This window comes from Phodopus roborovskii, unplaced genomic scaffold (assembly GCF_943737965.1).
Source record: "Phodopus roborovskii unplaced genomic scaffold, PHOROB, whole genome shotgun sequence".
Classification (NCBI taxonomy): domain Eukaryota; kingdom Metazoa; phylum Chordata; class Mammalia; order Rodentia; family Cricetidae; genus Phodopus; species Phodopus roborovskii.
Window position 1 is genome coordinate 3,153,625 of NW_026126550.1, and position 15,989 is coordinate 3,169,613.

Sequence of the window (15,989 nt, forward strand, 5' to 3'; positions counted from 1 at the left end):
TAGATCTTTTCTGGGAATGAATCTGTTCAGGTTTTGTATTCTTTATGATTCACTTTTGTAGGTTGTACATCTCTAGGGCTTTATGCACTTCTAGGCTCTTGTTCACTGCAGTCTTACAAGTTCTTTATCTGTAGCAGCGACTGGGCTGTCTCTTACTTCATTTAGTTATTTTTGTCTGTTTTTCACAATTTTAGTTTATATCCTTAAAAGAGCCGCACACCGGTGACTCGTCCGGACCTTTCAGACGTTCGTCTTAAGCTTCGCTGCAAGATTCGGAGTGTGACAGAAAACATCAGAAACCATGGCGAAGCCACACAGTGAAGCAGGGACTGCCTTCATTCAGACCCAGCAGCTCCACGCAGCCGTGGCTGATACCTTCCTGGAACATACGTGCCTCCTGGACATTGACTCCGCACCGATCACGGCTCGCAACACTGGCATTATTTGTACTCGGTCAGTGGAGATGCTGAAGGAGATGATCAAGTCAGAAATGAATGTGGCTCGTCTGAATTTCTCTCATGGAACTCATGAGTATCACGCAGAAACTATCAAGAATGTGCGTATGGCCACAGAAAGCTTCGCATCTGACCCGATTCTCTACCGACCTGTTGCTGTGGCTCTGGACACAAAGGGACCTGAAATCAGGACTGGACTCATCAAAGGCAGCGGTACTGCAGAAGTGGAGCTGAAGAAGGGAGCCCCCTTGAAGATCACCCTGGACAATACCTACATGGAGAAGTGTGACGAGAACATCCTGTGGCTGGACTATAAGAACATCTGTAAGGTGGTAGAGGTGGGCAGCAAGATCTTCGTGGATGATGGGCTCATCTCACTGCAGGTGAAGGAGAAAGGTGCTGATTTTCTGCTGACAGAGGTAGAGAATGGTGGCTCCTTGGGCAGCAAGAAGGGGTGAACCTCCCCAGAGCTGCTGTGGATCTCCCTGCTGTGTCAGAGGAGGACATCCAGGACCTGAAGTTTGGAGTGGAGCAGGATGTCAACATGGTGTTTGCATATTTCATCTGCAAGGCAGCTGATGTGCATGAGGTTAGGAAGATCCTGGGAGAGAAGGGCAAGAACATCAAGATCATCAGCAAAATTGGGAACCATGAAGGTGTCTGCAGGTTTGATGAGATTTTGGAGGCCAGTGATGGGATCATGGTGGCTCGTGGTGACCTGGGCATTGAGATTCCTGCAGAGAAGGTCTTCTTAGCTCAGAAGATGATGACTGGACAATGCAACCGAGCTGGGAAGCCTGTCATCTGTGCCATTCAGATGCTGGAGAGCATGATCAAGAAACCTTGCCCCACCCGTGCTGAGGGCAGTGATGTGGCCAATGCAGTCCTAGATGGAGCTGACTGCATCATGCTGTCTGGAGCAACTTTTAGTTTTTATTTCTACTTTGATGTTCATTACTTTCCCTCTATTGTCAGTCAACCCTCTAGTTTAAAGTGTCAGTCAGGCCTCTTTGTCTAAAATGTCAGTCAGTCTCTGGTCTAATGTGTCAGTCAGGCCATGTGTCAATCATCCAGGCCTCTAGTCTAAAGTACAGTTCAAGTCGAGCATCTCCTTACTGAGTTTGTTGCTGGGCCATCGGTGCCTTGTTGAGCACAGGGATGACAATCACTTTATTACTGTCTTGCTTTTTATATCTTTGATCATCTATCATCTGCTTTATATGTTTTGGTCCTATCATGTTGTGTGTAGAGCCTCTTGTTTTTCATTATATAATGTCTCTTATTGGTGTAGGAGACTGCTTCCTGAACATAACTCCAGTAGCACAGACTGAGATCAACAATTAACAAATGGGACCTCATCAAACTTAGAAGCTTCTGTAAGGCAAAGGACACAGCTGACAAGATCAAATGGCAGCCCACAGACTGGGAAAAGATCTTCACCAATCCTACATCTGACAAAGGGCTGATCTCCAAAATATACAAAGAACTCAAGAAACTTGTCAACAAAACACCAAATAACCCTATTAAAAAAATGGGGTACAGAACTGAAGAAAGAATTCTCAATAGAGGAAATCAAAAAGGCTGAAAGACACTTAAGAAAGTGCTCAATCCTTAGCTATCAGGGAAATGCAAATCAAAATAACTCTGAGATACCATTTTCTTCTGCCAGAATGGCTAACATTAGAAACACCAATGACAACTTATGCTGGAGAGGATGTGGAGAAAGGGGTACACTCCTCCACTGCTGGTGGGAGTGCAAACTCTTACAGCAATTTTGGAGATCAGTATGGCGGTTCCTCAGGAAAATGGGAATTAGTTTACCACAGGACCCAGCAGTCCCCCACTTAGGCATATACCCAAATGATCCACATCCATGCAACAAAGACATCTGTTCAACTATGTTCATAGCAGCACTATTTGTAATAGCAAGAACCTGGAAGCAATGTAGATGCCCCTCAACTGAAGAATGGATAAAGAAGATGTGGCACATCTACATAATGGAATACTACTCTGTGGAAAAGAAAAAAACAACGGAATCTTGAAATTCGCAGGCAAGTGGATGGCACTTGAAGAAACTATCCTGAATGAGGTAACCTAGTCACAAAAAGAGGAACATGGTATGTACTAACTCATATATGGATTTTAGACCTAGAGCAAAGGATCACCAGCCTATAATTTGCTTCTCATGACACATTTGATAAATATTTTTTTTTCTAACAGAAGTATAGCAGCTATCTCTTGCTCTGCTTTTGTTTCCATTTGTATGGAACATCTTTTGCTTCCTTTCTCTTTCAGCCTATGGGTGTTCTTGAAGCTGAAATTAATTTGTTGTAGGAAGCTTATAGTTGAGCTTTGTATTTTATTTATTAGTGCACCCTATATTATTTGATTTGGAAATTAAAACCATTTATATACCAAATAATTTTAAAGAAAAGGGTTTATTTAATTTTAACACTGAAGTTGGGCTATAAATGAGTTCATCAGATCCAAGGTAAATGATAAATAGGTGTTTATTAGGGAAGGACTTACACAGATAAAGGTAAATAACCTCTGAGGTCTTCTTGCTCTCTGATGCTCTCTACAACCATCCCCTCCTCTACATTATAACGGGTCACACCTGCACTTGAAACCACTTCCAAGGGGTGTGGCCATCACTAAAAGTTCAATGGCAAGGCAAGATGCCACAACATATGACACAGTTCATCTCTGAGGAAAGCCAGGACAGGCACTTAAGCAGGTTCTTGGAGGCAGGAGCTAAAGCAGAGACCACTTAGAAAGTATATGCCTATTTTCTTGCCCTCCATGGCTTGCTCAACTTGCTTTATTATATAATTCAGGACTACCTACACAGGGGTGGTACAACTTAAAATTGGCTAGGCCCTCTCAAATCAACATTAATTAAAAAACACTCCCATAGACATAACCACAGATGACTCTGATTTATGTACTTCTTCAGTTGAGGTTTCCTTTTCCATGTGACTCTAAGCTTGTGTCAAATTGACAGCTAAAGCTCACTATGACACCATGACACCACTTGTTTTCAGCTTCAGAAGTTACCAGACTAGCACCTTGGCTGCAATGGCCTCTGGATATGATCAGGGGACATATCATAGTGAAACGGATTCCGGAGAAACATTATCAAGCATATGGTGTTGTACTGGGTGGTTTTGTGTGTCAACTTGACACAAGTTAGAGTCATCAGAGGAAGGAGCCTCAGTTGAGGATATGCCTCTTTAAGATGTAGATGTAGGGAATTTTCTCATTTAGTGATCAATTGGAAAGGGCCCAGCCATGGTGAGTGGTGCCATCTCTGGACTGCTGGTCCTGGGTTCTATAAGAAAGTGGGTTGAGATAGCTATGGGAAGCAAGCCAGTAAATATTTCACTTAGATGGCCTCTGAATCAACTCCTACCTCCAACATCCTTCAGTGTTTGAGTTCCTGTCCTGACTTCCTTTAGTGATGAACAGCAATGCTGAAGTATAAGCCAAATAAACCTCCCCCTCAACTTACATTTTGGTTGTGGTGTTTCATCACAATAGAAACCCTAACTAAGACAGGTATTTTAGCAATTAAGATTCCCTAGAGGTATGCTCTTGTTAAGTGAATTTTTTTTCCCAAAAAGAGTTTATTGACTTCATGTGCTTGAGTTGAGTGGCTTCTGGGTAATTCCTGACATTCTCTCAAAGAGTCTTTGCTAGTACCCATATGGAAAATACTTGACTTCTTTTTGACAATGTTAATGCCTTAGCCTCAACCTTGCAAGAGACTTTTAAACCAAACTTCAAGTTTTTTTTTTCAAGTTTTGCTACTCTGCTTTTCCCACTTGGTTCTCACTATACACCCGAGTAAAGGCACCTAGCAATAACCATGACAAAGTCTGACTACTAGGCCATCTAAAATTTCTTCTAGATTAAGTTGTATTTCTGCCTTTAAAAGCTTTCTACACACTCTCAGGACATAGACAAAATATAGGGTTTTTGCCAAGATGTAACACACAATGGCCTGGAGTCCAATTCTCAAGATAGTCTATGTTTCCAAATGAAAACCAATGAGCCTGGCTTCCCTGTCCACATTTTGTTGATATTCTGGTTTTCTAAACTCCCACTAAGACTATTCACTGAGTTCAACCCACAACATTCTAGATTTCTCTAGTAGAGTTAGTCCAAATTCCTCCTGCAATCCAGTTCCAAATACTTAACATGGTTAGATTTAGTCACAGTAATGATCACACTTTTTGGGAGCCAAAAAGGATTCATGTTGCTATGACCACATCCAGAAGAGAAACAAGAAGTGGAAGGGTTTGTTTAATCCATGTTTTCAGTGATTTATGTTAATCATGGCAGGCCAGAAAGGAAGGACAAAGCAGATGGCATCATAGTGTAAAGGATTAGGAAGAGAAGAAGGGTCTGGAGACCAGGTATAAACTTTGAAGGCTGTGTGCTGAGGGAGCTACCACCTCCCCTATGACCCACCTCCTAAAATTTCCACCACTTCTCAAAATAATCCTATGACCTGCCAACCAACATTCAACACATGAGACTTGATGACCACATCAAATCCACACCATAACAAGTATTTATTACTGACATTTTGTCATTGGTTTTCTGGCTGCTCTGTGGATCCTTCACTACTATCATTTCCTCTTAAAAATATTTCTTTGTGGTTTGATGTTTTCCAGTATAGATGTATCTTGAGTCCTTTATTTTTCCTTTTGTTTCTACCATATTTTCTATTGTTTTAACACATGTGATTACTCTACAGCTTACTTAAAACATGCTAGTTATGAAAAGTCTGTTTTAAGTTGATAATAATTTGATTTCATAAAAAACTGTGCTCTCCCATTTTATGTTTTAATGCTACAATTCATGTTTTTTCATACTGTGTGTTCACTAGTAAGTTGTTCCATCTGTACTCATTTAAATACTTTTACATTTCAACTTTTGTTGTAAAGTTACAGATGATTATATACCATTCAATATTCTAGACTATAGGTATCACCTTCATCAGTAACATGCGTGTGTCCCTGTTATCTTACAAAGAGCTCCCTTTAGCATTTAGTACAGGTTTAGTGGGGATAAAGCTTCTCAACTGTTATTTGGAAGCATCTTTATTTGTGCCTCCTATCCAAAGGATAGTTCTGCTGGATCAAATGTCCTTTTTTTTTCTCTATCCCTGTTAACATTTCAAGCATAGAATTCTACTATTCTTCAATGCAAGATTTCAACTAAGAAACATGCAGACAATAATGTAGAGGGTTATTTTACACTATGATCCTCTTTTGCATAGTTTTTAAAAATTTTCGATAAAGATTGTAGGTTCATTATAGATTTCATGAGCTCAAGGGCATGTGGGATAGTCAGAGGTTACTTAGTAGTCTTGCTTTGCCCAATTTAGTATATCTGTATGCAAATAAGTAGTATTTTTAATAGCTATTTAATAGCCTCTAAAGGTCTTGGCTGATTTGTGCATAAGTAGGTGGCCTGTTGATACATATTTATCATATTTCATTCCTGTTTTGAGTAACAGTACATACACATTTAGGTATTTTTTCCCACTTAATATTTAGTATGTGTTTCTATTGGTGTTCATTTTTGCATTTCTGACAAATAAGCAGGAAACACCTTGTTTTTGTTTATTGTTGTAATTTCTGTCTAGCAACCAGCAAATGAGTTCAGGATTTTAAGTGACTGCTTCAAAATTATAGCTAAATTTGATAGCTAAATTGTGATTGGAGTTTAAATAACTCAAGGCAGTGTTCATGTATGACAATGTTCTCACTCTACCATGTGGCTCTGGATTCTTTCTTTTAATGAATAGTCCTAGTGTATTATATTCTGAGCAATTTCTATTAACTGTGATGAAATCCTGTTTGCCATGTCCATGACAGATAGCGATATAGATATACTTCAGTCTAAAAATACCAAACAGGGGCACGGGAGAGACTGCTCAATGGATCTTCCAAAGATCCTGAGTTCAATTCCTAGCAACCACATGCTGGCTCTCAACCACTTGTAATGAGATCTGCCTGCAGGCATACATTCAGGCAGAAGATTGTATACATAATAAATAAATCTTGAAAAAAGAAACCAAACAGAAAAATGTTGCTCCATAGACACCTCAGGATTATTGTTTTAAAAATAGGAGGGGATACTCTGGAGATTAAAAACACAAAATAACAAACAAACAAACAGGATAGGTACAGAGATGTGGAGGACTGAAGACTTTCTGCTGTACAAATGAATTAAGTGAAGTTCTTAACATATTAGCTCATGATAACACCTGTATACATATTTTCACTATCACATGCATTTATTCATCTTGAGTGGTGATGAGCACTGTTAGCTTATTCACCTTTGTAAGAACTTCTTTGTTGTCCCATATGTGGCTGTCAACATTGTCTCAGGCTTTATGACATGGTTTCCAAATGAGCCAACCTTAATTAAGGTATTATCTTCCTCTAAGAACCAGCTAGTGTCTTGCTCCATCCTTTATTCATCCAACAATTTCTGTTGTCAACATTCAGGACCACATACCTGAGTATCCCAGAATCTTAAGTTCTAAATTGGCAGTCCATTCAGCTAGGCATTTAGAAGTTAATTCCTAGGAAGTGTTGCTTCCATGATGTAGGTATTTCAGATTATATAGGAATTGTTTCTGTGGAGATATGAGTTGTAACTGAGATATGAGTTGTATCTGGGAGAAAAAGAAAATATTTTTAAAGGCTTCTAGTCTTTCTTGGGTTGATCAACAATCTCAGTCTCAACCTGATTCCTTTAGAGTTGTTTTGCCTAATTCATTACTTACAAATGGATATCAAGAGCAACTTGTAAGAGCAATTAAAACAGTTGAAAAACCAAGTTTCAACATAAAGACTAAAGGTAACATGTTTTTATTGAATTAACATACTAATTCTGAGATCTTTGAAAACAATAGCTTGTCCAGAAATTATTCTGAGAATTAATTAATCCTTTCACACGGATATCTATTCTGTCTAACACATTTTGATTTTAATTTAATTATAAATATTAACAAACCAAACTGTGTGATTTTCATGAAATGAAGGACCACACACTCACCAAGGCCTGAGGAAGATCTGTTTACTGTGGATCATATCCAATGTTATGGAGTTCTGCTGTCCAAACATAGTTATGAAATATGAAGTTAGGTTTATTAGTGATGTGTTAGATGAGTTTTCTCCAAGTGAGAGTGGTTTTCTAGTGTTGTCAGTCCAAACAAATTTTATTAGGCCAAATTATTTTTTAGGTAAATCTATGGAATCTTTCCAAACTGTTATATGTCAAAAAAAAAAAAAAAATCTCAGCACTCTAAATTTTTTTTCTTAAAAAAAAAAAAAACTCTCTTATTTATTTCTATCTCTTGCCATCATATTATTCAAAGTAAAAATGCACTAATGCTCCAAATAGTTGGGACAAAGGAGATTCTGAGTATAGTTATGTTTTCCCATGCATGCCATGGAGGACATACCCTCACCTATTCCTGTTGCTTTGGTACCAGAAAGAACTAGGCCCTGCCCCAAATGATGGGACAGACTTTGATGATCCCCTATAGAAGACCTCACCCTTTCTATGGAGCAGAAGAGGGATGGGATGAATGGGAGGGAGAGGGAACTGGGATTGATACATAAAATAAGATTGTTTCTAATTTAAATAAAAAAGGACCTATGGTTAAGCTGTGTTCAACAGACATGTGCCCATGTTGACAAATTCTAGCATGTTCATATTTCTAGTACACATGAATTAAGTAGTTCATTCTTTCCTTATCAGACAGAATTTCACCTAGTATTGACCACACAAAATTGCTAGATGTATAGCATAGATCCAACCACATATTGCTCTCCAACATTTAACTCATAATATATTTCTCTATGTTATAAACCGTGACATGTTTGACTTGAATGTAACACATAGAAAGACTTCATATCCTCCTATCAATCTCCTGAGCCACTAACTCCCTTAGGAAGATATTCTTGCTCAAGAGAGACTGGCTTGTTTTCAAGTCTATGAAGCCAGCCAGAGGACTAAGGCTAAGTTTAGACAGCTAAAAATAAAGTGAAAACTTGGATTTTAAAGTTATTGTTATTACTTGAAAATCCACTTTTAAAATGTACTTATATAGTGGTACAAAATCAGATTAATAAAATTTCATTGTTATCATGAAGATAAGTCTGGTTTTGGCTCAAGCAAAGTCAAGAACTTCCCTGACACTTATTTTAAAACCAAATGTGCACAGTTCAATTGGAGAAATAAGGAGTATAATTGTGAACTTTACCTACTCTCTTCAATATGCTGCCATTTGCTTATTAAAAACATTTTTAGCCTAAACAGTTGACCTATCATTGTTCTTAGTATGCAGACACATATTATTTTATAAATACTGTAATTTTATTATATAGACATGCATTTATCTATTGATACTAACACTTAAATATGATATTACAGGTTTAAAATCAACTATCTGAAAAATAGTGACTCCAATTTGCTTTTCTGCTTCCATGAAGAAAATTCCAAATTTTATGGTAGCTAGAAGATTAGGATGCAGATATTCTCCATCCTTATTTAAATTACAAATGGTATTTTTTCCAGATCTCTTCAAATAAGAAACACTGACTAGAACTCTTTTAGGGATGTTGTGACAGCTTTAAACAATGGGTTTTATTTAATACATTTACATAAACTCTAAAATATGATTTATAAAACAGCTATCCCTTGGAAAGGGACTACAAATAGAAGGCTGAAATAGGAACAGCTTGAACAATGAGGAAAATTCCAGAGTACGTTGGAGCACCTACGAATACAGGAAAGGAAGACAAAAAAAGGCTATAGGATCCAGAGCATAGAAAGAGATAACCAGCTTAAAAGTACTGGAATATCCAACACCATACCTGCCTAAGGCCATCATAGTCTACTCCAGCCCAGCAGAACTTCTCTCAGTACAGAAGAATTAAGGAAAATCATCATCTACCTATGCTTGGACCCTGCATCAAGCCCATATCAATGAGCGCCAGACCCAGGCTGGAGGCTAAGCTGGCCTCTCCTGGTCTGGACTACAGATTATCATGGGGCAAATCTTAAGTTTTCCACTCTTGAAAATAGGTAGCTACACAAGGTGATGTGTGTTAATCAACTTAAGTATAGTAAACATTTTGAAATATTTATATCAACTTGCCACAATGTTCATTTAAATATATTCTTTTCTTTCCAATTATACTACAATACATCTGGAAATAAGTGGCTGTTTGTTTTTCATATAAGTGAATCATGGAGATGAATATGAATATACTTAGAACACCAATAACAGACTATTCAAGAACTACATAAGAAATGTGCCCCTCTGGTTTTGACTAATTCTCAGGAGAATACACATTTGAAGATAAGGTAGATTTGGGGAATAATGAATGAACTCATCCATTTTCCAGGTCAGTATCTTGAGTCCTTATTCCTTAATCCTAGGTGCTGGGTCTTGGTCTTAGATTACCAACTTTTGTCCTGTATGCTCAGCATTGATCCTGACTATGGACCATTAAGCTCAAGCTTTATTTATGTTCTCAGCCTTGGTCTTGTATACTAAGTCCTGATCCTGGATGTTCAGGATTGGTCCAGGAGCTCAGACTGATCCTGGCACTCAGTACTGGACTTACATATGTTGGTACAGAATGGTCAACCCTGGTGATCATTCTTCATCTTATATACCAGTCCTGTTCCTGGTATTCAGACCTGATCCTGGATGGCATTCCTTTCTTCATGCTTATCCTTAGTACCAGGATGCTCATCCCTAATCCTTAGTGCTCATCCCTGATCATGAATGTTCAGATTTAGTCAGGGGAGCTCAGAAATGGTCCTAGGATATTTAGCCCTGATCATGTATGCTCATTCACAGAACAGCAAACATGTTTGTGGCTTGTATAAGTCATGCAAAACTTGAAATCTAGATTCTTCTGTTATAATATCACTTTCCTTCTGGGGCCTTGCAGATGGAAGCATACCCATTTAATGCAGATCATTTGAAAATTTCTACAAAATTTTTGATTCACTATTTGTAAACTCAATGATTGGATGATTTTCTATAGTGAAGAGGCTGACAATAACTAAAAATGTATTGACCTTTACCCGTTGCTATATTAATCACATCCAATCTCATGTTTCCATGGGTATATTATTGAAAAGACAAATAGATATTTTACATTATTTTTTTTAAATAAAATGTGGTAAGGTGAGAGAAGGTAGAGTCTGTACATATCAGTGTTCAAAGATTTATTGCTCGGTATTTCACCAGCAGTTCTGTGTAAACAGGTTCTTGGAGATTAAAAAAAATGCACATGATTAACAGACAGGCACAAAAAGAGAACTCTTACTGATTGGGTGAAAACATTTGGGGAAGTTCTCTCTAAAACTATTATTGCTTAGGTTCAGCCACGAGACATTGATAGGGATAGAGGTCTTTGTAGAATGCCCAAAGAGCACCCAGTTGAAACTGGGGAGTGTGATACTATGATGAAGTAAACACTAGGAAGGCTATAAACTTAGGCTCTTAAAGTCTACAGTATTTCTAAAACCAGCAGCAGGACTCGGAAAGATACAGAACTGGTTTGGCTGTGATATATGTGAGCATTGTAGTCATATCCTTTGTGATGCTGAATTTGACCTGTTTTCTATGAACGATAAATAGTATATAACATAACACAAAATATTCTGCAGTCATTAGGGGATCTGTATCTCAGTTTCTGTTTCTTTCAGCTTATCCCTATTTTGGAAGCACTTCTCTCTGTCCTCTGCAGTGTCTAGTTGGCTTGGTATTGGAATTTTGACTAGGGGTGATGAAGGAATGAAAAAAGGGAAGACATTGATGAAATGAGATACAGAGACACAGAAAAGCTAGGGACAGGTGATCTATGTGTACTCTGATGGAGTAGTACCAAGTAGACTATAAGGAGTGGTTTGCTAGTTTCTGTAGGGATCAGAGTCAGCCTGTAAACATCCAGTAGAAGGATGCTCCAGTTGCTAGTTTTTGCACATCAATGCTATACTTGGACCAGAGGAAGGGTTTGCCTTTGAACCTGACCAGGGCGAAAGGCATTGCCAATTTCTTATGGTTCTGAGTCACTGGTACTTATCAGCAATCCACATTTACTCAGGATTTCCTTGATTCCTCACACTCACTTCTACTCTCTTATTTATTAGGTGTTCATGATGAATCTTCATTCCTAGTCCATAGGCAGTTCACTGCAATGTTCAACATCAGACTTAAAAGAAATAAGCACAGCCTTTGGCCTTGGTTATTTGGGTTTCCTGCCCACCCAAATGGAAAACTCAAAAACTGTGAAGTGTGCCAGTTAAAACATGGGGTGCACTTTTTAGGGTGCCAATGAATAACTCTGGAATTAACAAAGGCAAAGAGGGATGGGAGATACTGTCTGCATAGCTGCTATACAACCAATTTTGAACTTTTAATAGGAAAGACAGATATAAACACATTTGGGAAGGAAAACCCAAAAATCAATAATCCAATTAAACTCAAAGAGAATTTTGATGCTACAGTAGCTTTTGGAAGGCAGAAATAAGCAATGGGTGTTTTACTCTATTAAGTTAGGCTGAAGAGAAAATGCCAACCCACTGGCAGATCCAGGGTTCTGTAAATCACTCTGGTCACATATGTGATGGGGGACTTTGAAAATGGCAGAGGACTCTAAAAATGTTCAGTGTCAGCTTTGAATTCTTTATTATTACTTTGAGAAGAAAGACAGCAGGTTCCAACTTGTCATTGCTTCTGTTTTTTTTTTTTTTTTTTTTTTTGCTCTTTTGTGTTTTTCTTCTGAACTCTGTTTCTGTGTAGGTTAATGAAACTTAATATATTCCAGCAACCTGAAACCATAAGAGTGAGTTGGCTGTGTGGGGCATGCAAATATGGCTTTCGAGATGTTAACTGTATTGTGCTAAGACACATGTAGTTACTGATGCAGATAACCCAACTATTCTTTCTGCCCATAAAATGTCCATCATCTGTACCAGTTGACTCTCACGACAGACTTACTGGATTCAAAGGTAGAGAACTCAATTCCCGTAAGAAGCTGCTCTGTAAATCTCCACTTGAGTGTAAAACCTTCATTCTCTTTAAAACTAAGTGAGAAGTTGCATTATTTAGAAAAGAAAATGATTGCATTCAATATTTTTCACTCTCCAAATGTCAATCTTTGTGAAGTTATGTCCTGAGAAATCACTGGGGCAGGAGGTTCCATGTAGATGTAAGGCCCAGACAGACTTAACACAGGGCACTAAGATGTCTAGGGTGATTCTACTAAAAAGCCTCAGTGAGGGTTAGTAGATGTGGATCCAGAATGAGGCCTTTGACAAAAATCAGGACAAAAAGTAGTTAATACTATATCATGGGTAAGGAGGACTAATGTGCAGGGGCCCACTTTCCTCCTCCAAGGCAATGGACAGACTATGATTTTAGAAACCTGTGGCAGGTTGGTGATGAAGCTCTATTTCTTTTTATTATTCCTTCTTTTCATGTAAAGCATGACAGAGAGGACTTGAAGGTCATTTATAGCATATCATGGTAAAGGAAAGTGTTTGGATTTATTGTTTAAATGAAATACAATGAAACAGTTGTGAACATGCCTGCTTGATTCCAAATGCCTTGCAGTGCTGTGTCCTGGACAGATTGGAGAGAAGTTAGCTTCTTTCCAGCTAGGCTTCCTTTCTCTACCTTCTCTTGAGAGAATCATGTGAAAAATAAAAATGCTTTTAGAATATCACTCGTCTAGTTACTGATTTTGGATCTCCCTCAAGGCACAACAATTTCCCCCCTATTAACTGGGAAAGATGATCAATAGAGTGAGGTTCCATGAGTGAGGTCTTAATTTCCTAGTTTTCCCAGAGATCACTACTATTTCCCCTTCCCAGGGAATCCACGTATCCCTCTTTGGGCCCTCCCTGTAACCTACCCTCTCTGGAGCATAGTTACTCTTTACTTTACAGGTAGTACCCACTTATGAGTGAGTACATACTATATTTGTCTATTTTTGGTCTGGGTTATCTCACTCAGGATGACTTTTTTTTCTAGTTCCATATATTTGCTTTTAAAGTTCCTGATGTCATTGTCAACCTCCATCCAGCCGAGTAGTAGTACTCCATTGTATAGATATACCACATTTTCTTTATTAATTCTTTAGTTGAGGGACATCTAGGTTGTTTCCAGGTTCTAGCTGTTACAAATAACGCTGTTATGAATATAGCTAAGCAAATGTCCTTGTGGTATGATTGAGCATCCTTTGGGTATATGCCCAATAGTGGTATTGCTGGGCCTTGGTGTAGATTGATTCCCAAGTTTCCGAGAAACCTCCATATTGATTTTCAAAGTGGCCATACAAGGAGTGCTAGAATGAAAACTCCAACCTAAGCAGGTTAACTATAACCATAAAAACACAGGGAGTAAATAATCTCATACTAATAAAATCAAAAGAAGAGAAGGACACACACACACACACACACACACACACACACACACACACACACACACACACACCACACAACTACCACCACCACCAAAAATACCAGGAATCAACAATTATTGATAATTGATATCTCTCAATATCAGTGGATTCAATACCATAATAAAAAGACAGATTGGCTGTTCCCAACAGCCAGCAAGCAGGAGAGAGACCTGCCTGTCAACTGGACCACCATCACTGACACACACTGGATTCTGCTCCTCTGAGCACTCCACTGCCCAACTCCACCTACCCCATTACCCTCTCTGTGGCTAGCCCTTTCCTGAAACAAAAACAGACTCCATAGACACAGGTGCAGCCCATACTAGTCAAAGAACAGGCATTTAACTGGCCTCCAAGCTGGGCTGCCCCAATCTCCAGATCCAGGGCATATGCTGTGTCCTTTCTCCTCCCATCTCAGCAACAGCAAGGCATCTGGGCCCTGCCTCCAACTCTGGTGGAATTCCACTGTTCTGGTGTAATCTCCACTAGCAATCAAGTAGTGAGAGAGTAGCCAGCCAACCAGACTGCCACTACCCACTGGATTCCGTTTCCTTAAGATCCACTCCATCACCCAACCCAACCCACCTCATCATTCTCCCTATGGCCAGACATTTCCCACAACCTCAGTAGCCTCCATAGAGTCATGAGGCCAGACTGGATGTAGGTACCCAAATCCACACAAGCCTCAACTGAGACACCTTACTGGACTTGAAGACCTGCCAGACACCTGAATCCTTGACCATTTAGGCCAGAAGACAATAAAACAGAAAGTGAAGGAACAAAACACCCATCCAACAAAGACAAACACTAGAATCAACATTCAGATCTATAATCATCCCAAATCTAGACGCCTAAATTCCAGTGCAAGGATACATTCAATATCATAAAGGACAACATGACACCAATAGAACCCAGGGATCCAATGATAGTAAGACAAGAGCATTCCAACAGAGCTGAAGCACAAAAAAAATGATCCTAAAAATAATTTTATAAAGATGATAGAGGCTCTTAAAGAGGAAATGAAAAAAAATCCATTAAAGAAGTGAAGAAGGAAAAACAAAAAAATGGGAGAAATGAAATCAAATCAATAAATTCCCCAAAGAATGCCAAGAAAGTCAAGAAAAAATATCAAACAAGTAAAGGAAACTGAAAGTTCAAGATGTGAAAGTTGAAATAGAAGTAATAAAGAAAACACAAACTGAGGGAATTCTAGAGGAATGGAAGGAGAGGGTTAGTATTAGTGTTAGGATCTGAAGTCAACATACCTGATTCCCTGTCAGGTCTGGCTTGTGGTTTAGCAGGTCTGGCTTGTGCTGGAGTTGGGGGCTAGGATAAAGCAATGAGTGTGGGGAGGTCTGTGGGATTCATAGGAGATATGGTCAGGGAAAGAAGGAAGACTGTATCAGGTGTCCCATTACAGAGCTAGGGATGGCTCTGGGGATTGGATCTACAGGAATGGAAGAAGAGGGGAAGATCTGCTGTCAACATACCTGCTTTCTTGGCAGGAGTGATCTTTACAAACAAAGTCTTAGTCTTACAAATATATCTCCTTCTTTAAAAAAAACAATAGAAATGTAACAAAATTATAAGAAATACACAGTGTGGAGAAGAAGCCTGATACAACCTTGAGCAATATGCCTGACAGAGTAGCTACCACTGATATTCTAGCACAATTTTCTGCATTTTCTCTACATTCATGTGGCTGGGTGTATAATGTAGTGTAATATACAGACAAATTAATATATGTGGTGTGTTTACAACTTAATGATGAGCATGCTTTCATATAATAGCATGAGAACTGAGAACAGAAATCAGTATTATTTTTATGAAAATGTCTTTCTTTCCTTCAGTTCTAGACTTCTGCTCTGTCTCCTTCCCATACTATGAACAGCTTGAGGCAGAGACATGTAGTGCACCATGTAGACTTAGGCTGTTTGTATCTTGAGTAGCTTTAGCTTTCTGGGACCAGTACTCTGCCCACTAGAGCTCCCTTTTCTTCTTCTTGAAAGTGTGAGGCGTG

General features: G+C 38.8%; 1 protein-coding gene across 1 annotated transcript; it reads left to right on the top strand.

Annotated features, from left to right (window-relative positions):
- The first annotated feature begins 292 nt into the window (after nucleotides 1-292).
- Nucleotides 293-1,473, top strand: LOC127234367 (pyruvate kinase PKM-like). Its single transcript, XM_051201271.1, is given in 2 exon segments — nucleotides 293-908; nucleotides 911-1,473. Coding segments are annotated over 2 exon segments (1,170 nt in total). The 5' UTR covers nucleotides 293-301.
- Nucleotides 1,474-15,989: the final 14,516 nt, after the last annotated feature.